General features: G+C 52.8%; 2 protein-coding genes across 4 annotated transcripts in view; one reads left to right on the top strand and one right to left on the bottom strand.

The window, feature by feature from the left end:
- TAF4 (TATA-box binding protein associated factor 4) overlaps window positions 1-18,570 on the bottom strand; it is a 65,337-nt gene extending 46,767 nt beyond the window's left edge. The window contains exons 1-2 of one of the 3 annotated variants that reach the window (XM_070801343.1): window positions 18,232-18,570; window positions 17,191-18,150 (exon numbers count right to left, since the gene is read on the bottom strand). In XM_070801343.1, coding sequence (XP_070657444.1) covers window positions 17,191-18,150; window positions 18,232-18,478 — 1,207 coding nt within the window. In that variant the 5' untranslated portion in view covers window positions 18,479-18,570. Of the gene's footprint in view, window positions 1-17,190 lie in introns of all 3 variants that reach the window. The other 2 variants (XM_070801342.1, XM_019972087.2) reach the window with 2 other exon arrangements.
- A 450-nt stretch (window positions 18,571-19,020) lies between these two features.
- On the top strand, window positions 19,021-21,153 carry LOC139186420 (laforin-like). The gene is made up of 4 exons (XM_070800664.1): window positions 19,021-19,137; window positions 19,175-19,527; window positions 20,220-20,292; window positions 20,401-21,153. Exons 1-4 carry the CDS (start codon window positions 19,021-19,023, stop codon window positions 20,632-20,634), a joined length of 777 nt encoding a protein of 258 aa, XP_070656765.1. The 3' UTR covers window positions 20,635-21,153.
- Window positions 21,154-24,621: the final 3,468 nt, after the last annotated feature.

The following is a 24,621-nucleotide window of genomic DNA, read 5'->3' as shown; positions in this document are numbered from 1 at the left end:
CAAGATTCAAGTCGGTGTATATGCCACCTGTAGAAAACAGAGGAGAAAGAATGTATCTCTGTGTGCACATATTTATTTTTACAAAAGAAATACTTGAAAAGATGGCCCACAGACTAATATAATTTATCCCTCTGGGGGAAGGGAAGAAAGCGGATTCGAGTTGAAAGTCCTAAAAAGCTCAGCATTCATACAGTGGAAATGTCTGAAAATGTTTCACACATTCAAAATATAAAATTACAACAAACAAAAAAATAGGAACTAAGGTTTAAAACAAAGTAAAACAAAAATAGAAAAAAAGTAAACTATGTATCAAATTGGTAGCATAGAACAAAAGAAAAGATTATTTTAATGGAGTCTTGAACATATAAAGAACTGCAAAGAAGGGCTTTCCTGGTAGCACAGTGGATAAGAATCCGCTCTGCAGTCCATGCGCCACAACCACTGAGGCCGTGCTCCACAAGAGAAGCCACCGCAACTAGAGAGTAGCCTGTGTGCATCAATGAAGACCTAGCGCAGACACAAATAAATAAAATCCTAACACTATAAATACATACACAGTTTCAAAGACTTGGCGGGTAACCTGTGTTAGAAACACCAAGAGGAGCCCCTCCCCTCAGAGACTAGGCACAGCCCCTGGCTTTTCCAGAGCCGTTTTCCTCTAAAGACCATTCCCCATCTCTCTGGGAACAGTTCATCTCCAGGCCTGGGACCCTGAGAGCACAGGACACAGTGAGCGCTCACAGCCCAGCAGGACAGAATGAAGAGCCATCCCCACCCACCTGGCCCCCGGTGCAGAAACAGGGGACAATGAAGGAAGAGGCACCTCCAGAAACGCCGTGTGAGCCACTTGCCTTACAACACACAGACCAATGCCAGACACAGCCAAGACCACGAGGAAACACACACGAGAAGACGCAGGTAAGCATCTGGGTCGCTCCCACAGCGAGAACCCGCCCACACAGGCATGTGAGGAACCCATCCTCCAGCAATCACCCCACGCACGCTGCTGCCCACCACAGCACGTCTTCCCTCTCTGCAGGGTCCCATCATGCACAACAGGCCTGGCCCAGAGCTGGCAACAGACTAGTACTGAAGAATGAATGACGGGTCACTTAGGTGCACACCCATTAAGACCATGTTAACCAGAGCATAGTTAAGGACCTGGGAAATCCTGGACATCAAGAAACAATGGGTCAGAGATTATTATAATGACCTCTTGGTGACAGAAATAACAGTACACATTAATAATAATCATTCCTTTCCCACACTTTTTTCCTGTTCATCAAATTTTCTACAATGTAAATAAACTGAGAAACCAGATCTTACCTGGTTGGTTTGTAAGCTCAGATGAGGAAACGTGTACCTTACCAAGGCGACTTCTGAACAACCCCCACACATCTGCCCGCTGGAGGCGCACTCAGTCCTTTTCACTCTACCTGCCTCAGTGGGAGTGGACGGGGTGGGAGGACCCCACAGGAGCCTTCATCAGAATTCCTCTGATGACTTTTCATGTGTTTGCCAGACATTTTCAAGACTTGTCTTATGTCTATTCCAAACTCCTGCCGTTCTGAACAGAGCTGTCTCCTTACTGCTGTGCTCAGCCCTGAGGTGCCACCTTCTCAGAGTGAAGCAAGCAGGCACTGAGAGCAGGACTTCTCCTAAACCTAATGAGCATTCACACTCATTCCCAGCAAGGGTGACAGTCTAGAGATCTCTAGACGTTCACCTGACATTCCTATCCCTAAAACAAGAACCCTAGACGTGAACAGGAAACTGTAAACTCAGGCACAAGTAGAGAAGACCCTAACCAAAGGAAACAGGACACTGTCTTCGGTGGATCCTTGGTGAAGCTGCCCTCAGGGAGACCTCCAGAGGCACAGCCTGGTTGTAAAGAACCAGACTCACAAGTGGAGGTGATGACATCTCACAAGACACTGAGAAAACACGCCCTTCTCTCTGCTGTAAAGGCAGTGCTCACACCGTGCAACCGCAAAGTGCTTAACCTGCACAAGCCGGGCTCTGCCATAAGAAAAGTGACCCCTGGTCTCCACACTAAGAGTGTGGGGAATACAAACATCCGCCATCAAATTCTAGTCCTGTAGAAAATGACACGTCACGGGGACCAGAGATCTATCATCTCAATACAGTGCCCAGACTCCCTTACCAGGACACTCAGACGTGGCTGCCTGATGGACAAGCAGCACCCACACCACTGTTTCCTGGGATCCCCCAGACTCACTCTTCCACCTACTTCACAGCCCTTCACCAAGGCTGGCCCCCACCCCCACCCCCCAGCCACCCAGCAGGCACCTCCCTCCTCACTACCCATGGGGTGCGGGAACCAGCCCACCCCCAACCCAGAGCAGGACACCCCGGTTGGGGAGGGTTGCTTTCTAACACAAACACCCAAATTCACCCTTGAAAGTCCCAAAAGCCCATGGGGGCTCAGGTGGGGCCAGGTCCCTTGGGCTGCAACACTGGCCCTTGTCACCAGAACCCCAGACCAAGGAAGGGACTTGCATTCCAGAAATGCCCTTCTGAGGACCCTGGATTCGCTCAGGGACAGAGACCCAGACAGGATGGGGGTCTCCCTCAGCCTTCCCCTGTCAAGTATGTGCCCCCAGCGTCCCATGGAGGCTCCCCAAATACTCCCATTCATAGTAAAAAGTCTCAAAACAGGAAAAAAGATCAATTACCTCAACTTGATAATCTACAAAAAGTCGACAGCTAACATCATACTGAATGGTGAGAAACTCAAAGCTTTTCCACTAAGATCTGGTGCGGGCAAAAATGCCCGCCTCTCACCACCGCTTAAAACTGGAAGTCCTGGCCAAGGCAATAAAAGGAAATAAAGAGTATACAGGTTGGAAAAGAAAAAATAAAACTGCCTTCGTTCACAGATCATATGATCATCTATGCAGAAAATCCAAAAGAAGTGACCAAAAAACAAACAACTCCTTGGAACTAATAAACGGTTATAGCAAGGTTGCAGGATACGAAATTAATACATAAAATCCAATTGCCTTCCTATAAACCAACAATGAATAAATGGAATTTGAAATTAAAAACACAATACCATTTATGTTAGCATCAAAAAAATGAAATACTTTGTTATAAATCTAACATAATGCCTACAATGATGAATTAAAACAAAGGAGAACTCAATCAATGAAGAAATAGATACTCCACATTTATGGAGAGAAAGGCGCGATACTGTCTAGATGTTAGTTCTTCCCAACTTGATCTGTAGACTCAACACATTCCCAATCAAAATCTCAGTGTGTTATTTCATGAGTATCAACAAGCAGATTCTGAAGTTCACATGGAGAGGAGGCCAAAGACCCAGAATGGGCCACAGAACACTGAAGGAGACCAAAGCTGGAGGAGTGATTATCCAGCTTCAGGACTTACTAAAATGCTACAGTAGTGAAGACAGAGCGGTTCAGGGAAAGAACAGACAAACAGATCAATGGAACAAAACGGAGAGCCCAGAAACAGATCCCCATAAACACACTCAACTGATCTTGGACAAAGGAGCAAAGCAGCACAACAGAGCAAAGACAGTCCCTTCAACAAACGGTGCTGGAACCACTGGACACAAAGACGAATCTAGACGCAGACCTTACACCCATCACAGGAATGAACTCAAATGCATCACAGACCTAAAATGTAAAGTGCAACTAGGAAACTCCTAGAAGATAACACAGAAAAAAACCTAGGTGATGTGGGCACAGTGATGCCTTTTCAGATACAGCACCAAAGGCACAGTCCATAAAAGGGACAACTGACAGGCTGAACTTCATCCAAACTGAAAGCATCTGTTCTACAAAAGACAATATCAAGAGAACGAGTAGACAAGTCATAGACTGGGAGAAGAAAATACTTGCAAAAGACACATCGATAAATTGTAATCCAAAATATGCAAAGAACTCTTAAAACTCATCAAGAAAACAAACAACCTAATTGGAAATGGGCCAAAGACCTAAATAGGTATCTCAGCAAAGAAGTACAGAAGGCAAACTAGCACACGGAGAGACGCTCCGCATAGTATGTCATCAGGGAAACCCCAATCAAAGCAACGAGATGCTACCACACTCCACACAGAAAGGCCGAAACCCAGAACACTGACACCACCGAGTGCTGGGGAGGGCGTGGGGCAACAGGAGCTCGATCCCCACGGGCGGGTATGTGAGACGGGCAGTCACTTGGGAAGACAGTTTGGCAGTTTCTTACCATGCGATGCAGCAGCTCTTGCTCCTATTTACCCAAAGGAGCTGAAAACTTACATCCACTCAAAAACCCGCACGTGGATGTTATAGCAGCCGTATGCATAACTGTCAAAACCTGGAAAAAACCAAGACGTCCTTCACTAGGTGATGGATAAACAAACAGCAATGTGCCTGGACAGTGGGACGGTACAGAGTGATAAAAAGAAAAGAGCTATCAAGCCATGAAAAGACGCAGTGAAATCCTAAGTGTATATTACCAAGAGAAAGAAGCCAATCAGAGAAAACAACAACAGTGTATGATTCCAACTATATGCCATTCTGGAAAAGACAAACCTATGGAGAGAGTGAAAAGATGAGTGGCTGCCAGGGGTGGAAGAAGAGGGACAATGAGGTGGAGCACCAAGCACCGTGAGGGCAGTCAAACACTCTGTGTGACACTGTAATGATGGAAACACACCATCACACGTCTGTCCAAACCCACAGAACGCACAACACAGCCGTGAGCCCGGACATAAACTGTGGCCCCGGGGTGGTGATGACCTGTCAGTGCAGGTTTACCAGTTGTAACAAATGCCTCATCTGGTGAGGGTTGTGGATGATGAGGGAGGCTGTGTGTGCTGGGGGCAGGGGTGTAGAGAAAATCACTAGATTTTCCTCTTAAATTGATGTGAAACTAAAAACGCTTTTTAAAAATTTATTATTTTTTAATATACTTTTGCTAGCATGGAATTCCAGTTGAGCTACTTCAAATCCTGAAAGACGATTCTGTGAAAGTGCTGCACTCAATATGCCAGCAAATTTGGAAAACTCAGCAGTGGCCACAGGACTGCAAAAGGTCAGTTTTCATTCCAATCCCAAAGAAAGGCAATGCCAAAGAATGCTCAACTACCACACAATTGCACTCATCTCACACGCTAGTAAAGTAATGCTCAAAATTCTCCAAGCCAGGCTTCAGCAATACGTGAACCATGAACTTCCTGATGTGCAAGCTGGTTTTAGAAAAGGCAGAGGAACCAGAGATCAAATTGCCAACATCCGCTGGATCATGGAAAAAGCAAGAGAGTTCCAGAAAAACATCTATTTCTGCTTTATTGACTATGCCAAAGCCTTTGACTGTGTGTGTGTGGATCACAATCAACTGTGGAAAATTCTGAAAGAGATGGGAATACCAGACCACCTGACCTGCCTCTTGAGAAACCTATATGCAAGTCAGGAAGCAAGAGTTAGAACTGGACATGGAACAACAGACTAGTTCCAAATAGGAAAAGGAGTACGTCAAGGCTGTATATTGTCACCCTGCTTATTTAACTTCTATGCAGAGTACATCATGAGAAACGCTGGGCTGGAAGAAGCACAAGCTGGAATCAAAATTGCCAGGAGAAATATCAATAACCTCAGAGATGCAGATGACACCACCCTTATGGCAGAAAGTGAAGAGGAACTAAAGAGCCTCTTGAAGAAAGTGAAAGAGGAGAGTGAAAAAGTTGGCTTAAAGCTCGACATTCAGAAAACGAAGATCATGGCATCTGGTCCCATCACTTCATGGGAAATAGATGGAGAAACAGTGGAAACAGTCTTTATTTTTGGGGGCTCCAAAATCACTGCAGATGGTGATTGCAGCCATGAAAGTAAAAGACGCTTACTCCTTGGAAGGAAAATTATGACCAACCTAGATAGCATATTAAAAAAGCAGAAATATTACTTTGCCAACAAAGGTCCGTCTAGTCAAGGCTATGGTTTTTCCAGTGGTCATGTATGGATTGTGCATCCCACACGCCCGCCCGTGGGGATCGAGCTCCTGTTGCCCCACACCCTCCCCAGCACTCGGTGGTGTCAGTGTTCTGGGTTTCGGCCTTTCTGTGTGGAGTGTGGTAGCATCTCGTTGCTTTGATTGGGGTTTCCCTGATGACATACTATGCGGAGCGTCTCTCCGTGTGCTAGTTTGCCTTCTGTACTTCTTTGCTGAGAGTTGGACTGTGAAGAAAGCCGAGCACCGAAGAATTGATGCTTCTGAACTGTGGTGTTGGAGAAGACTCTTGAGAGTCCCTTGGACTGCAAGGAGATCCAACCAGTCCATTCTGAAGGAGATCAGTCCTGGGTGTTCACTGGAAGGACTGATGCTAAAGCTGAAACTCCAATACTTTGGCCACCTCATGCGAAGAGTTGACTCATTGGAAAAGACTCTGATGCTGGGAGGGATTGGGGGCAGGAGGAGAAGGGGACAACAGAGGATGAGATGGCTGGATGGCATCACCGACTTGATGGACATGAGTTTGAGTAAACTCTGGCAGTTGGTGATAGACAGGGAGGCCTGGTATGCTGCAATTCATAGGGTCGCAAAGAGTCAGACTCGTCTGAGCGACTGAACTGAACTGAACTGGACAGTCCAGGGTAGAGCCCCAAACCCCACCTGCGAAACAGCCTCTGAGTGACTGGCTGATAGTGGAACAATCTCCTCCCATACCAAGACCCTCTAAACCAAGAGTAAAGGAACCTAAGAGGTACTAAGCTCACAAGAGGAGGAGAGAGTAGATGGACAGGAGGTTGCAGGAATCCCCTGGCAGTCCACTGGCTGGAACGCATGCTGCCCTCTCTCCTCCACAGCATCCTTCGAGGACTCCACCTGTTTCACCCTCCAGGGGTCACAACACCCAGAACCCGTCTCTGGCAGCTTCTCTTCTCCCGGCTATCCTACCCTCCCCCAAACCAGGTGAGCACACCGTCCCTGTGGTGTGAAGAGCAATCCCCCTTTTAAGAACACCTTTCTAGGTCCCAGCCCTGAAGCCACTTCCTGACTCACACTCATATGGTAGACGACCCAAACTCAAACTTCTGGAACCAAGCACGTGCCTTTCCTAAGGGAGTCACTGGCCTGCTCGCAGGATGTCCCACACGCTGCTGGGAAGTGGCAATGCTTCCTGGATGACAACTCCTCTCACAACAGGCCTGTGTCCCCTGCTCCCCTACTGGAGACCGGGGCAAGGGTCCCCATGCAACAAACCACCACCCACCCTACAGGAGGAGCACCCCTGCACCATAACACCCAAGGTCCCAGAAAATGGCCCACGGCACGGCTCTCCCTACAGAGTGACAACAAAATCCAACACATGGTTCGGCTACATATAGCAAGGTGCCCCAAGCGGGTAGGAGGGGAAAACGAGGGTGTGGTGACCACAAGTGGGGACACGGGCTGCTGCGGCTGGGGAGGTAGGATCCCGACAGGTACACGGGAGGCAGGCAGGGACCCAGGTGTCCTGCCAGGGTTGTCACAGGTGATTATTTAACTGGTAAACGACCGGAGACTGTGACTAATTCAACTCTACACACCTCATATCCAAACACACATCCTGCCCTCCACTGGTTTCTGTCTCAACCAATGCTTCCTGAAGTTTCGGCCAGTCTGCTAAACAATGGACTGTCCACAAACACCCCAGGTCTCCGGGACTCCCCACATGAGCGCCATGCCAATGCGGAAGTCGAGGCAGAGCAAGGCCCAGGCGCCCTGCTTCACTGATGAGCCCCACGGGTAATTCCCAGGAAGTCCCACCTACACAGACTCAGAACACCTGCCCTGCTGGCTGCGGCTCCTCGAGACAAGCCTCAGGGAGAGACCCATGGTCCTGAGGAAGGGCCTGCTCTGCTGGGGGCCGGGGTTCAGAAGCCACACCTTCAGAGGGTTAAAGCCCATCCTCTGGACAACTGCCCTCAAGTAAAGGAACACACGACACACGACAGGGGGGAACACACTGATCCCAGCAGTGTCCCTGCACAGCCATGGAAGTGGGCTCACCCTGGGCCCCCCTCTCCCTGCACACGGGGTACTCGTGCTGGCCAACCGTGCTGACCCAGGGAATGGAGCCCAGATGCTCAGCTCTGCTTGTGCCCACGCGTCTCCGCACGGCCTGTCTCACCTTGCTTAGGCTAGGCCGGGACAGGACACTTCTCTCTAGGGTGGCAGGTCCCCAGCAGGCCGGCAGTCCCCAAGGTCACCAAGCCAACACTACCCCCAAGCGCAGCCTCAGAGACATTCACAGAGGCGTGTGGTTTCCCAACTGCTCAGCGTGGAAGGAAAGCCGTCGGCCCACGAGGGCCCAGGCCAGGCTGCCAAGGCACACAGAGGTTGGCAGCCTTGCCTGGACCCACACGATCCCTAACCAGCTCTTTGCCCATCATTCCCGTGGCCCAGCTGGAGGCTGTCTTCATCACCCGAGGACTTTCAAGGTGGACATTCTGAACTGAGTTTAACTGCAAAACACGTCACTAAGCGGCATGAAACCTGACTTGTTATCTAATCAGTCCAAAGCAGCAGAGGGAACTGCGGTGCATCCAGAACTGAACAGAACAGGCAGAAAGCCTATTTTGAGAAATTACACCAAGGGAGGGAGTGACTAATGACACGGCAACTCAGAAATGACGTTCCACTCGCCCCACCCCCACTGACCTGCAGAGGTTCAGCCATTCCCCGCCCATCCCTGAGGGCAGGACAGTCCTGCTTCAGCACCAGGTCGGACTTGAACTTGGTGCTCAGTTCATGCTTGCTGATCGATGAGCGGCCAAGCTCTGGAACCACCAACCTGGCCTGCAGGGCCACGAACAGGGCCACTGACTGTCCACCGAGACAGCTCTATGCCTTCAGGGCCCAGCCGGAGGAGCCACGGCCTCTGCCCCTCGAGGCCAGGGTGCCTCCTGACCGCTCACCCTCCCAGTCAGCAGGGTGGCCTCAACCAGAGCACTTGCAGGGGCTGTGAGGGGCCTTTCAAAGCCAGGACCATGGAGCACAGTTCCTGGCACCAGGAGAAGCCCACAGCCGGGCACTCCACGCCCTGCCACACCTGCTCTCCAGACAGGAGGCGAGCATGCTCCATGGGACAGCCTCTCCACATGCGGACTTTCCCTGCACAAAGCCTGGTCCCAAACACCAGCCTCTCCAGTGGGCACAGCCCAGAGGGCGTACTGTAAGGAGGGCAGCACCCTGGATGCCCAGCCCCTTGGTAAGTGGCCATTAGGTCCTTGAAAAGCGACTCACCTCCAGTCTCAGCATCTTCAAAGGAGGTCATCTGCAGGGGACCATCAGCTCCAGAAACGGACAGGCCCCTGAAGACCTACAGATGCCTACCCATTGGCATGTGGCAGGAGTCAAGGACTGCACACACCTGGGCTCACTGACTCGAGCCCCACAAGGAGAGCACTGACATTCATTCTAAAGGGTCTTCATAATAAGGCAGGGAGGCCAGTGGACAGCACTTCCCCAGTGACAAGGTCCAACATCACAAAATACTCTCCCCAGAAGGGCTGGCAGCATTCAGACACCCCCCTTCCTCCTCACCCTCTGCCTAACAGGGTCTGCCCCTCTCCACCTTCTCCCAGAAGGTAGCCCTCTCTCTCTGGATCTGCACTGAGGCTCCCGTGGGGGTGACCCCACGACGAAAAATTTCATCAAACACCACGACTCCCAAATTCTGACCTCTTCCGACCTCTCCCTCAATCTTCTGCTTATATTCAACTCCCTCCGTTTCCTCCACAAACAGGCATCTCAAATTTAACATGTCCAAACAAGCACACTTGTGCCCACCGCCACTGGCCCCCAGGGAATGTTCCACCTTCTTTCATGCCACCACAGTCCCCAACCTCACTCCCCTCAGGATGCCCTGTCCTTACCCCTGACCTCCAAACTATCAGTAGGTCCACCATGCTCCGTGTCGACACTGGCGTCCCAGGCCCAACTACCTGCGTAGGCCTGGATGCTGCCCTGGCCACCACCAACCCCTGCTGGCCAAGCTGCCTCTACCTACCTCACCCCTGTATCCCACACACAGAAAGTGCTCCCATACACAGCTCAGATCCAACCACCACCCTGCTGAGAACCCTGGGATCAACTCAACCCCTAGCACTTCTGAATGCACAGCTCTGTGACCAGCCGGCCCCCAGCCAGTTCCCATGGCTCCCCCAACTTGGGCTCTCCTCCCTGACCTGCTCTTAAGTCCCTGCACTGGCCCCTTCCTCTCCTGAAGCCAGGTACCCGGCAGCATGCAGCTCCCTTCTCACCACCCAGGCCTCAACTGCCTGCTCGGAAGGCCTTCTGGTCCCTTGTCCACTCCATCAACCTGGGGTGAGAAACCCGCAAAACCAAGCCCCCAACAGCAGGGGCTCTGTGGGTCTGGGGCCCCAGCCTCCAGCTGGCATCCACAGCAGCCTGGCTCACTGGCTCAGTCCATGCCTGGAAAGCAGGACACGGTCTCCACCAACACCTCCATCAACCAAGGGCTTAATTACCCTCACATGGTTTAACAATCCAGACATGAAACCAGATACAACTTGCTAAAGAAAATCTTTAGAACACCGCTGGTTTCTAAAAAGTCACATTTTGGCCACGTTTCTAAACACCACGGTTTTAAAAGCATAAACAGTTGAGTCCTTCAAAGGACACCAGTATCAAAGACTTGAAAATGTTCAGCACAGCAGGCGCACACAGAGTGGACACGGGACGGCCATGATGACCAGTGGACATGAGCACCGCAGGTGTCACGGCGCTGAGATGAAGTGCTGGCCCGAGGCAAAGGGGCACCAGGTGGACAAAGGGAACGTCAAAGACCACCGAGGGGTGGGAGCCAACCCAAAACAGGCAGGAGAAGGTGGCCCTTATGGGGTGACCCCGGTTCCGCAAAAGTTAGAAGCACTTCTGCACCCAACACGGGCTGAGATGACATCGCCAAAATGAGACCTGGCTGACAAGTGAGGTTATAAGTGACGTCTTTTTCCCTCCTTACACTTTCCCTTTCTTTCCAAACTTCCTATAATGAATAAAACTAATTTTATGATCTGAAAAAACAGGTGGGTAAAGAAATCATTTTCAAGTGACCAACAATTTGTATAACATATTTATTTTTAAAAAATCAAGAACATATTCCTTTTTAACTCTTCGAATCGTCACCTTGATACGTACGACGCTACTATTTTACAGCATTTTTACAAGATCAAACAGGCTCGACACAGGCCTGTCTCTTTCGTGCCAAGCTCACTAACGCCTGGCGTCCATCTGAATAAACTTCATGTCTATGAGCCCACTGTGAGAGCTGTATAAACTCCTTTAAACACCTTTCCTGAGTGGCTGTCCACGTACTTCAGCACAAAGAGCAGAAAAGCTGCCTTCTCCCCCCGACCCCGAGACTCAGGTGTAAGCACAGTATACACTTCCTCCCCAAAGCCCACGGCCTCCTTGCTGACCCCACCGGCCTCTTTCTGCCTGACCAGCAGGCCGGCCATGCCCAGCACTGGGGAGGGGGCTGAGGTCTCTGAGTCCTGCCCTGTCCATTCAGTGTCCACTCAGGCCACTAACCCCCAAAACAAGTCACTCACGAGGTAGAACCTTCTTACCACTTGCCCCCAAGTTCTGAAATCCAACATCCAATTTGAAGAACTGTTTTAGGATTTCCCCATCTCTGGAGCGGGACGATACTCAGATGATACCAAGCCCTCCAGGACACAGGTTCCCCAGCATCAGCACCAACCCCCTGCACCCTCCTCTTCACCTGGTCACGTACCTCCCAAGTTTGGGGCTCAACATCAGCAGGCATGTCCCATCCTCCCAGGCCACATGGAAAACAAAGAAAGGTCCCATCCAGGCTCTAACTTCGGGAGGGAAGGACAAATGTCCGACCCAGCTTCACAGGCCCACAGGGCTGCAGAGGGGCTCTGCGCTCACAGGCCTGCGTCACGTCCATCAGGAAGCCCACGCTGGGAGGGTGGGGGGCTCCCCCTTCCACCCACGCACGGCCTCCACCCACCCCCAAGCAGCAGCGCAGCCAGGCGGGCAGCCAGACAAGAAACAGGTGTGGCATCCATGCGCTTCTCAACCTGGGAGCAAGGGAGGAATCTAAATTGTGGACAATTTTGTCTTCTGAAGGTTTTAATTTCTTGGCATAGCTATTTGAGGATATGTAAAATTCAAAACTGTTAATTTAAAGCTTGCATGGCCCTATCCTAGAAATACAAAGTTTCCAATTTTCAAACATAATTTTATAGCACTTAATCTATTTCACTCGGCGTTAAAGAGCAATTATTCTAAGATGGTCTGAAGTGCAGTGTTTGTAATTTACAGACCAGGAGCCATGACCCCTCAGGCCCGAAACGAAACAGCGCAACGCAGTCACCTGCCAGGCACACAGCATGCAGGACGGAGGGTCCTGTTGCAGACAGCTCCCCTCTCCCTTGTTTTTCTTTCTCAGTTTGTCCTGTTACTATCAAAAGCCTGATTAAATAATAGGCTGCCAACCTCCAGCCAAAGACAAATCTCAGAGGTGAGAGCCCCAAGCAGCAACTCAGTCAGTCAAGACAACCTGGAAAACCTGAGTCTCCTGCTCGTTATCAACTTGAAGACCAGGAAAAGTGCTTCTGAGAACGATGCAAATTACCCCAAAGCTCAGGCAAGTTTCTCCAGAGTCCTTTCAAATCTCTGCTTCAAGATTTTCAAAAACAGTTTTAATTATGTTTTGATCAACTCACACGCAACTAGTGATTTATAAAAAAGCTTTCCTCAGACCTATCACTTAAGATGAGGAAAGCTTACATTTACACACTGCAATGGGCTCAAGAAGCACGTCAGAACCACCGTCATCTCATTACGATTTCAAAGAAACAAACAGGTGCACCCGCCCCTACTGCTCTCTCCCACTGCCACCTCCTGAGCTAGGGCAGGGCAGAACCGGCCAGTCCTGTTCTGATCCCACCCCATCGCTGGGGGCCCAGAGCCCACCGGTCAGCAACTGTGAAGGTATCTGAGGAGCCCAGGCTCCACCCCCACAGTCCAGGGAGACAGGATGGCCACCCACCAGCCAGAAGACCATCTTCCTCAATGCTTCCTTCCAGAGCCCTAACAGATAAGGGCTCACCCCTCCTGCAGCAGGACTGACTGTTGTCAAACTTCTCAGACTCTGGTGACTCCATGACTAGGGCAGGGTTCACTGCCCTGGAGCACAGTGAGCAGTGGGAAGAGACATCCCCAGAAGGCCTGGGGGTACCTTTCCTGGTTGCTGCTAAAATGTGAGGATCATCAGTCCAAAGACACCCACATGGGCATGGGACATCATCCCAGACCACATCACCAAGACAGCTATGTCCACACTAAAGAGATAGGGACAGCCAGGACAGAAGGTGGGGCAGAGAGCGAGGAGCAGGGACCACCTGTTGTCCACTGAGGGCCTCCCCAAAGCTGGCAGTGGGGAAGTGACTCAGAGACATCACCTCTTCTGTCGCTGAGCAGAGCATCAGAACCAGGCTCCCTGGGTGCTGAGAACCTATCCCATCTGGGCGCAGTTTTGATGGGAATAAAGCCATCCTGTAGACTCGGCTACATCCATAGGAAGTACTGATTGAAGCTGATGACAAAGGCCAGGGAGCTGAGACAGCATGTGAATAAACACCTCTTGACAGACGTGCACGGTTCATCCCAATGCAGTTTCACAGCCTTCACAACAGGGTCAAGCCCACTTTCTACCTGGGGAAACGGAGGCCCCCAGAACCATGTATTCTGTCCCAGGTGAAGAGTGCCCTCAAGTGACAACATATAAACACCTAAGGCTATCCCTTGTGCCAAACACTTCTGCAGAAGTCGGCCACCAGAACATCCTGAGCCTCAAGCCCTACCATCCTGCTCAGGGTCCGCCATCCCGGAACTCAACCCAGTCTACACAGCAGTTGGCCCCCAGACTCTTCCTCTTTCCCCACCATCCAACAGTTCCATTCACCAAGGATGGGAACCCTACCCTAGATCTCGTCTTTCCAAGCGCAGCCACCTCAAGACTGCTTATCTTAAGTCAGCCCCATGCAATCGTCCCGAAGCCAGGGTATGGAGGAAAGGCGTTCTCTCCTGGAATGAGAACTGTACTTCAGCCAAACCTGAGCATCACAGGAGGACAAATTCTCCGTGAAAGCAGAACAGACAGAGACACACACTACTGAAAGTGCAAACTTGCCAACGAAAAGATAACCTTTAGAAACGAGCATCTCTAACGTAACACCTATCTGAAAAGATCTCTTAAAACCATTTGCGCACATGATAATTTTGGTGTCATATCACTTTTCTCTCCTTTCAACCATAATCATAATATTACTTTTATGTTATGACTACTCTAAGCCGTACAGAACTAACTAGTGCTCTTCACTGTTCTTGGGACCACCGCCTTTGCTGCAACAATCTCTCTGAAGACTTACATGTTCTCAATATTCCCCACAGCAGATTAAAACTGAGACTCTGGTACCTTCAAACAAGTAAATTAATCATAATAACATCAACATCTCTTTACAAAACCATCCTGACAAAGACATCATAACTGAATCTGCTGAAACCAAATTCAACAGGAGCTCACAGTGGGCTGGGAGGATGAGACACGCAAGGCCTGCCGGCCCTCAGGGACTCAGTGAAGCCTCTGTCCCTGTTTCCACCACCACCACCCCTGACGGCGGGGCAGGCCTCTCTCGCCCATACTCCAATTGCCAACAGTTTGTTACTTCACTTGACACCTATGTGTAGCTTTGAAAACCCTGCCCACCCCTAACCCCTGAGTACTAACCAGAGTGTATTATCAGCCAAGCGATAGCTATTTTCACAAGTTAATTCCACCTCCGCTTTATACATTTTTATGATGACAGCTTTCAATAAACAGGAGACCTCAAGTAGAACTTAGTATCTTCCGATCACTCAATTACATGAGGTAACTAGAATATTCATAATCTTTCACTTTGATTTATAGAATTAATTTGTACTATTTAAAAGAAAGTACTTTGTTGTGGGAAACTGATAATAGTTTTAACAATGCTTTTTCTGCTCCTGCTTTTATTAATCAGAGCTCCAAATTAGTGGATCGACTGTGGGGGTAGGGGAAGCATGAAGAAATGGATCTGAGTTTTTTATTTTCTAGAAAGCATTTGGCCCCTTTAAAGCACAGCTCTCCACATTTGTCACCCAAATGTCAACATGAGCTGTTCTCTGCTCACACACACACACGCACACACGGGACTACCGCAAAGACTCATGAGAACTCATGCAAAGAGTCAGCGCTTTTACAGTTTTCTTCAAGGAGTCGCCTACTTGTCACATGCAGACATCCTTAACACCGCCGGTAGAACAGGAGATGAAAGTGCGTCCAGGGTCAATCATGACAGAGCTGACAGAGGCGCCCTTTCAGAACCACAGCTTCCTCCCCCAGAAGGCAGCAGGCAGTGCAGGCTGCACCTATGCAGAGGCGAGGGGATCCAGTCAGCCCCAAACCGCCACACCTACAGGCATCACACGAGTGCCCCGGGGGGCCTCCTCCCCGGGCACAGCGCCAGCCTCACCAGCTCCACTGACTCACAAACTTCACTGACAGTTTTCAGAACAAAAGCGTCATGCAGGGAACTGTCCTGGCCAAGAGTGGGGCAGGCGCTGAGGACCACTGAGAAGATACTTTAATGAGTAACTGAAAAGTATTTTGACGTTTTACATAACCTGCTACCACTATGACTTCTCTTTTTTAAGCGTCACTAAAGATCAAACATATTTTCCACTAAAAGGTCAAAATACACATAATGAGCAAAACAGAACCTTTAATGAAACCCTCCTACAAACTCAAAAACAAAGCGTGTTGTAAGAGGCACCCTGCACCTCTCAGGTACCTATTTTACATCACCTCCTTCTGGGAGCAGGGCAGCCCTCACGACCACCCCCAAACACAGCACTCTTGGCTGGAACCTTGCCTCCTCCCTGAAGTGGTGTGAAATCAGATCCCTGCCAGGTGCCGCCACCGCTCCAAACCTCACGGCACTGTGACAAGCAAGACCTTCCTTCTAAGACGCTGAAATCCTCTCAAGGTGACCAACGGCTGCTTCAGAAAGCACGAGGGGACGCACACACAGGCGGTGCTGTTTCCACTACTCCTGCCGCCAGCACATGTTACTACACGGCAGGGGAGGAGCGCTCTGCGTCCACGCAGGCGAGGCCAGGGATGGAAGCAGAGACTGGGAGCCTCCAGTGCTGGGGTTCTCTCTGCCCAGGAAGCCCGAAAGAAAGCAATGGGACACACTTAATGCCATGGGGACCTAGAAAGCCTTAAAAAGCTGCCCAGAGGACAGAAGATGGGTTCCGAGACGCTGCCTGTCCTCCTACGCCATCTGTACCTCCAAAGGACTCACTGACCAGGGAGCCCCAGCCCACCGCTGACTGCATCGGTAACAATCAAAGTAGCCGGGCGTCCCCCAAGTGAGGACTCCGTGCAGAACCACACGGCCACTACGGGAAGTGCTGAAAAACGACTGCAGGAGCCGCATGAGGCAAGGGCTGTGACCAGGAAGGGTGTGTGCCCCGGGATCCCTACAAGCTCACCTGGGAACTCTGCCATCCTGGTGTCAGCAGGGGAGCAAATGCTTTCCACGCAGGCTTGCCCAGCCTCACGGAGGGGGCGTCACTCCCCTGACCTCACCGGGAAAGGGGGTCCCTAGACCACCAGAAGGGGACACCAATCACAGACCAGCCCAGTAACAGAGCAGAAGAGTTCAGTGAGGACACAAACCATATGCCTGATTCCAGAAACCAGGGAGAGAAGAGCCAAGCATGGGGAAATCACCGGCCCAGAGTGAATAACCCAGCAAGTTGTCCCCAGAGCGCCAGCTGCTACTGCTGTCCACTGTGGGGGCACCGGGCAGGGACACAGAAGGCCAGGAGGAGAGGAGAGGGCCCACTCGGCAGAAGTCCCGACAGAGAAAGTTCCCCAACGTAAAGCGGAGAGTAGAAGCCAAGCCCGGCACAGCTAAGAGGCCCCCGCAGCCACATCACGCAACACTCGAGCACATACAGGCCCGGGACCGGCCCGGACCGGGGCAGAAACGCACCGGCAGAGCTCATGACCTCCGCGTCCTGCCAGCCCGACAACTTCCTGGACTCCCGGCTGGGGAACACACACAGTCGCTCGGCGGCGCGGCCACTCACCTGGGGGCAGCTGGAAGTTCTGGATGTTGGTGGGGTTCTGCGGCGGCTGCGGCAGGCGTGGGGCGAGGACCGTGGGCGTCAGCGTGGCCCGGATCCCCCCGGTGGTGGCCGAGGGCGTCCTGGGCAGGCTCTGGGTCACCGCACTGGCCGAGCCCTTGGGCAGCCCGGTGGGGGTGCCCGGGGTCGGCGGCGGGAGGCCGGCGGCGGCGGGCAGCGCCCCTTGCATAGTTGGCCCGAGGATCATGCCGGACCCCGCGCCGGCCGGGCAGCTGGTCGCCAGGGTCTGCGGCGGCTGGGGCGCCGGCTGCAGCGCGGTCTTGGGCGAGTCGGCCTTGGCCACCTGCGCGGGCGCGGCGGCGGGCCCGGGCTGACTGTTGGCGGCGGGCGCCGGAGCGGGCGCCGGCGCGGGGGCCGGGGCCGGGGCGGGCGCGGGGGCGGGCGTGGGGGCGGGCGCGGGCGCGGCGCTGCCCCCGTTCTGCGCGGCTGCCGGGGGTCCGGCCGGGGGCCCGGGCGGCCGGGCCAGGCTGGCGGCCGCGGGCGGCGGCGGCGGCGGGGCGGCGGCGGCGGGCGCGGCGGGCGCAGGGGGCGCGGCGGGCGCAGGGGCCGCAGGGGGCGAGGGGGCGCGGGGCGCGGGCGCGGCGGGGGCGCCGAGGAAGGGCGGCGTCTGGATGACAGTGGCGGCGGCAGGCTTGGGCGGCGGCGGCGCGGGCGCGGGCCCGTTGTGGAGCAGGCTGACAGCAGGTGCGGCGGCGGCGCGGAGCGAGTTCCCCAGCGCGGCGCTCCCATTCAAAGTTTGCGCGGCGCCGGGGCCGCCGGGCGGGCCGTTGCGGGCGGCGGGCTTGGCGGCGGGCTCGGGCGCGGCCGCTGCCCCCGGCGGGCAGGCCCCGGCCGCGGAGCCCGCTCCGGCTCCGGCCCCGGCGCCCGCGCCGGCCTCGAGCGCGTTCAGCTTCGCGGCGGGCCCTGCGGAGACAAGCGGGGCGGCGCGGTGAGGACGCGGGCCCGGCCGGCGGCCGCCCGCGCTCAGGCCGCGCCGCGCTCTACCTGCGGGGGGCGGCTCCGGCGCCGCTGCGGGCGCGCCCTCGGCCGGCACGGCTCCGGCTCCGACATGGTTCCCGAGCGCGCCGGCGGCCGCGGCCCGCGCCTCGGGCGCGCGGGGCGCGAGGTGGTGGTGGTGGGCCGCGCTGGCCGCCAGCTGCGACTCGAGCGAGCCCACCAGGTCGCTCACCACTTTCTCGTCCACCTCGCTGTTGAAGAAGACCTCGTCCAGCAGATCCGAGCCCGCCGCCATCTTTCCTCCTCGGCCCGCCGCCGCCGCCGCTCGGCCGGCGCTGGGCGGGGAGGAGGCTCCGCGCGGGCGGGCGGGCGGGCGGGCGGGCGGCCGCGGGGGCGGGCGGGGGGCGGCGCGCGCCGGGCGGGGCGGGGGCGGCGGCCGGGCGGGGGGCGCGGGCGGCCGGGCGGGGGGGAGGGCGGTGGCAACGCGGTGCGCAGGCGCGGCGGCGTGCCCGCCCCCGCCCGCCGCTCGGCGCCTCACCATTGGCCGTGGCACCCCCCCGCCCGGCTGCCCGGCGTCCCGCGATTGGCCGCGCCGTGCGCTTAAAAGGCGCGGCCAATGGCTGCGAGCGGCAGAAGCCGGGGCGCGGGCGGGCGGCCGGGGGTCGCGGGCTAGTGGGCTAAGGGCCCGGGCGTCCTTGGGCTGGCGGGGTTGTTGGGGTCCAGGTTGCCAGACGGGCCAGAGGCCGACGACCCGGAGGACAAGACGGGCGGGGACCGCGGCCGGGGCCTGGTGGGGGCGGCAGCAATGACTGGCTCTTTGTCTCCGCTTGCTCCAAAATGGCTGCGGCCGGAGCTGACGGGATCGCCGGGCGGGCGGGCGGGCGGGCGGGCGAGGGAGCGGGGACGCCTATATCGGCGCTAAAGCCGCCGCAGCCCGCGGGAACCCGGCACCCCGTGAGGGAATTGCTTGGGGGCCGGATCAGCGAGGTAGCCTGGGCGTCGTCGCCATTGCTCCCGGGCGGGCGCAGGCCCCGAAGCTCGGGGCACCGGGCGGGGCGAGCGCTGGCCTGCCCCCCGGACCGGCGCCTCGGTCCGCCCGAGACCGGGCGTCTCGCGCCGTGAGGTCCGCAGCTTGGGCGACGGGGGCGGGGCAGGGGTCGGCGCCCGAGGCCACGCCAGAGTGACTCATCTCCTCCGGCGGCGCGGCCCCTGGCCTCGAGTGTCTGTAGATCACTGGGTGAGACGGTGGTGCCGGCTGGGACCAGCAGCTTGCGTAGGGAAAGGGAGCGTCCAGCTTGGAGGTCTTCCTGGGGTCCTTATCTCCCGTTCTGTCCTTTTGACGAAGTAAGTTATTTAAAATAACCTTACGAGCACCTTCTCTGTAGGAAGAATTCACGTGAAATTCTCTCCTGCGTTTTTTGTTTTTTGTTTTTTTTTTCACCGAAAGATGGTATTCTAGGACATGTCTAGTGGTTTCTTCTCTTTTGGGTGGGGGTTGGGGGGGGGAGGGGTAGACCCAGAGAAGCGCCTCCGGCCGAATAGGCCGCGCCGCAGTCACACGGCCCGCAGCACAATGCGGGAAGCTGTTGACACACAAATGATCTTTTCTACCCGCCTAACAAAAGAGCCGTTGGCCCCCGCGAGCCCAGCTCCCGGGGCGGGTTCAGACAATGAGCGCGGGGGTTGGAGCCTGCGAAGGGGCCTTCCCGGGCGACCGCGTCGGGGAAGCCCTGTAAAGAGAGAATCGGAATTTTGCACCTAAAGCTGACTACCCAAAACACAGGAAAGAGAAGTGCTGGAACAAACCTGGGCTGGGGGGTACCTTGAACTCGGGGTGCCTGGGTCCCATCCCCACCGCGCTTTGAGCCCAGCGGGGGCCGACGATGTGGTTTGCGAGCAAGAGCAGAAATGTGGGGATTTGTGTAAAATCTCATCTTTAATGTTGACAACTCATCAGAAAATGTTAAGTGAGCCAAACAAAAGCAGGCCCCGGGTGCCGTAGTGGGAAAAAGAGGTACACCGTGGTCTGCACTCAGAACACCCAGATCGGAGTCGGGACAGAAGAGTAACAGCCGTGCTACGAGGCAAATCACTGACCGACGCGAGACGGTGAGGCCCGGGAGAGGTGGGGTCCCTCTCGCCCGCCCCTGTAGTTACTGTGATCTAAAGTGAAGGGAGCAGGTGGTACCGTCTCGGCCCCCTCCTGCTTTCCCACAGAGGCCCGCCCGCCAGGACCCCTCCAACCCTGGGGCCCCTCCCCCGCCCAGGCCTCCTCGCCGCAGCGGTGCTGACATCACCCCCAGCGTCCTCCGGGGCGCCCTCCGGTCCGGCAGGAAGTGGGAGATGAAGCGTCGGTGCACCGTCCTCCCTGCCCACCCCGCTCCGCCGCGACTCCGCTTCCAGACCGGGTCTCTGCGCCCCAAGGGAAGGTGGGGGCTACCGACGGCCTAGGCAGCTCTTACGCCTCTGACGCCCTGCAGAGACCTGCCCCCCTGGAGAGTGGGGGAGGGGCGGTAGCCACGTGGCTCCTCCCCTCCTCCCTATGGAGGGCGGGGAGATGCTGCCAGACTGTTAACCTTGGCCACCCTGGGGACTGGAGCATTTTCTTTGAATATCTCTGCGTGGTTTTGTTACCACAAGAAGCTTCCGTATGACTTATGTAGTTTGAAACAAAAATTCCACCTAGCATGAAAAGAAAAACGGGCCTGAAAACGAGTGTCAATATACAAACCAGGTTTAAACATGGAAAAATGTTTGCTGTTAAGTGAGAATGCCAGAACCCCAAAACAGTATATCATTGCCACCCACAGCGGTGCAAACGTCCAAGGCCATGAGCAAAAAGGAGACCTCCCAGGCTGGCAGCTGTGTGGGACTATCGGGTTTATTAAGGAGTATATTGTCTTTTCAATAAAATAGAGAAAATATCAGACATGCTCTCTTAAATATAAAAATAAACAACCACAAGTCTAATTTCAGTGTTGCCCTGGATTTGTGAAAGATGTGCAGCATTTGTTATATTACCTATGCTTTTATTGTCCACCTGAAATACCACACCATAAAACAAAGAAAAGACATACAGCCAAGTGGCAGCTGGTGACCAGGCCCTGGTCCCAAGGAGCAACACAGCCTCAGTGGGCTGTGCTCGGTCAAGAATGGATCCACATCCAGGGGCAAGCTCAGGAACACATCAGATCAGATCAGTCGCTCAGTCGTGTCCGACTCTTTGCGACCCCATGAATCGTAGCACGCCAGGCCTCCCTGTCCATCACGAACTCCCGGAGTTCAGACTCACATCCATCGAGTCAGTGATGCCATCCAGCCATCTCATCCTCTGTCGTCCCCTTCTCCTCCTGCCCCCAATCCCTCCCAGCATCAGAGTCTTTTCCAATGAGTCAACTCTTCGCATCAGGTGGCCAAAGTACTGGAGTTTCAGCTTTAGTATCATTCCTTCCAAAGAAATCCCAGGGCTGATCTTCAGAATGGACTGGTTGGATCTCCTTGCAGTCCAAGGGACTCTCAAGAGTCTTCTCCAACACCACAGTTCAAAAGCATCAATTCTTCGGCGCTCAGCCTTCTTCACATAACTGATTGTAAATGCAGCTCCATGAATCTCTTAGGGCCGCTGTAACATTATCACAAACTTGAGGGCCTAAAACAATAGAAATTTGTTCTCACAATTGTAGAGACCAGAAGTCCAAAATCCATGTGTCAGCAGGGCCACACTGTCTGGAGAATGGAGGAAGAAATCTCCTGCCTCTTCCAGCTTCTGGTGGTCGCAGGCATCGTTAGCTTGAAACAGCATCATCAAATACCCTGATAACAGAACTAAGAAGGAAGGGCACAAGACCTACAGACCAAAAAATTGTAAAACATGATTGAGAGAAATTACAGAAAAAATAAATACATGGAGGGATATACGAAGTTCAAAAATTGAAAGACTCAATATTGTAAAAATGTCATTTCTCCCCAGGATAATCTAGATTCCATACAAATGGATTTTAAGATCCCAGGCAAAATCATTTCACAGAAATGGACACGCTAGGCTTCCATTTCCAGTATGTAAACTACTGAACTGACCTCCCATAGCACTATGAACTCTGGACAAAATACAAAATAACACTTAACCTGGAATCCCTGTCATGAGCACAGGCAGATGCTAGAGAGGAGTTAACACTCAGGAGAAGAGAATGGCAGGGTGAGCTGCCTGTTTTCACAGCTTCTAGTCTAACTGCAGATTGTTGTTCAGTCACTAGGTCATGTCCAACTCTTTGTGACCCCATGGACTGCAGCACGCTAGGCTTCCCTGTCCTCTTCTATCTCCCAGAATGTGCTCAAATTCATGTCCATTGAGTCAGTGATGTTATCTAACCATCCCATCCTCTGCTGCCCCCTTCACCTTTTGTCTTCAGTCTTTCCCAGCATCAAGGTCTTTTCTGAAAAGTCAGCTAGCTCTTCCCATCAGGTGGCCAAAATATTGGAGCTTCAGCTTCAACAGATAAACACCAAGGAAACACCTCCAGGCCTGCTGGCCAGAGAGCCAGGAGATAGAGTTGGGGTAGTGACACCCTGTGGCAAGTATTTGAGGGCATCCCAGAAAGGAAGGAGTGAGAGAAGGGGAGACCCCAATTCTACTTATAATCTGGGCCTAAATCTCCAGGTGACATTAGAACACAGGTATAGGACAGACTCTAAGCATCTTGGCTAAGAATGAAAGAACTGAGATGAGATCTGAGCTGCTGTCCAAGGGAAAGTGTTTGCTGTCAGTCCCACCAAGTCATCTGCTGTGTGCTAACACAAACACAGAAATAATAAAATCAACACTCTGAGTTAGTGTAGGAGAATCCAGTGTCAACACAAAATAACACAATATCTAGGACACAATCTGAAATTACAAAATAAAGAGGAGAATGTAAGCCATCCTGGAAAAAAAAAAAAAAATAGGCAATTGATCCATGATATGACCCAGATAACAGAATTAGCAAAATAAAATTTTAAAGTATTATAATCACTCACGTAAAGAAAAATATACTTTAACAAGTGAAAAGATTTTTTTTTTTAACTCAGTGACACACTTGGGATGTCCCTGGTGGTCCAGTGGTTAAGACTCTTGAGTTTCCACTGCAGGAGACACAGACTCGATCCCTGGTCAGGAACTAGAATCCCACATGCCACATGGTGAAGCCAAAACTAAATAAAATAAAAATAAAAATCACAAAAGAGGACTGGAAAATATATTTTATAAAGGAAATTCTATAACTGAAAGTTAAAATTTTCTAAACATAAAGTTGGGCTTCCCTGGTGGCTCAGACGATAAAGAATCTGCCTGCAATGGGACACCCAGGTTCCATCCTTGGGTTGGGAAGATCCCCTGGAGGAGGGCACGGCAACCCACTCCATTCTTGCCTGGAGAATCCCATGGACAGAGGAGCCTGGCAGGCCACAGTCCATGGGGTCACAGAGAGTCAAACACAACTGAAGTGACTTAGCACACACATACACAAACGTACGGTTAACTGAATAAGCGAAACAGAAAAGTGGAATGATGGAGGGAAATAAATCAGTAAACTTGAAGGTATATCAATAGAATTTATTCAATCTGAAAAAGAAGGAGTGGGGAATAAATTAAAAGAGCATAAGGGATCTCTATAATACTGAACAGTATCGAAATATCAACATCTGTGCAACAAAAATCACAAAAACAGAGGAAAGGATAAGGCAAGAAAGAGTATTTGAAGAAATAATTTCCAGAATTTTCTACATTTGGTGAAAGGCATAAATTTATATACTTGAAGAATTCCAGAATTCCCCAACTAAGATAGAATCAAAGAAAATCATGCACAAGCACAGCAGAAACAGCTGGCAGCCAGGTGTAAAGAGAAAAATCTAAGGAGCAGCTTCAGGAGAGGGCTTCCCAGCAGATGAGTGTTCGATCCCTGAGTCAGGAAGACCCCCTGGAGACAGAAATGGCAACCCGTTCCAGTATTGCATTCTTGCCTGGCAAATCTCCAGATAGAGGAGTCTGGCAGACTACAGTCCATGGGGTCACAAAAGAGTCAGACACAACTGAGCAACTAAAGAACAACAACAGCTGCAGGAAGACAACACATCTCATGCAGGGAACAGTGCGGTGACACTGTTGACTTCTCCCCAAAGCTATGGAGACCAGAAGGAAATAGACCAACGCCTTCAAGTATGGAAAGAAAGCCCATGAACCCTTTTGTAGAACGTCAAATTTTCAAACTGTCCAGAATGAGGGTAAATAAAGATATTTTCCTATATAAGAAAGTTAAGAGAACTCATCACCAGCGGACCTGAACTATAAGAAATGCTGAAAGAAATTCTTCAAACTGAAGGAAAGTGATACCAGATAGACAGTGGTCATCAGGAAAGAATGACAAGCATCAGAAACAGTAAATACCAGAATAAATATGAAAGAAT

This window comes from Bos indicus, chromosome 13 (assembly GCF_029378745.1).
Source record: "Bos indicus isolate NIAB-ARS_2022 breed Sahiwal x Tharparkar chromosome 13, NIAB-ARS_B.indTharparkar_mat_pri_1.0, whole genome shotgun sequence".
Taxonomy (NCBI): domain Eukaryota; kingdom Metazoa; phylum Chordata; class Mammalia; order Artiodactyla; family Bovidae; genus Bos; species Bos indicus.
The sequence above is the reverse complement of the archived record's forward strand: the minus strand, read 5'-3'. Positions and strand labels throughout refer to the sequence as shown.

Bases quoted from the DNA above. Each gene is read 5' to 3' on its own strand.
- LOC139186420 (XM_070800664.1), top strand. From the start codon at position 19,021: ATGGCTGCGGCCGGAGCTGACGGGATCGCCGGGCGGGCGGGCGGGCGG. The intron at 19,138-19,174 runs GTGAGGGAATTG...TCAGCGAGGTAG, and splicing joins CCGCGGGAACCCGGCACCCC to CCTGGGCGTCGTCGCCATTG. The intron at 20,293-20,400 runs GTGAGGCCCGGG...GCTTTCCCACAG, and splicing joins TCACTGACCGACGCGAGACG to AGGCCCGCCCGCCAGGACCC.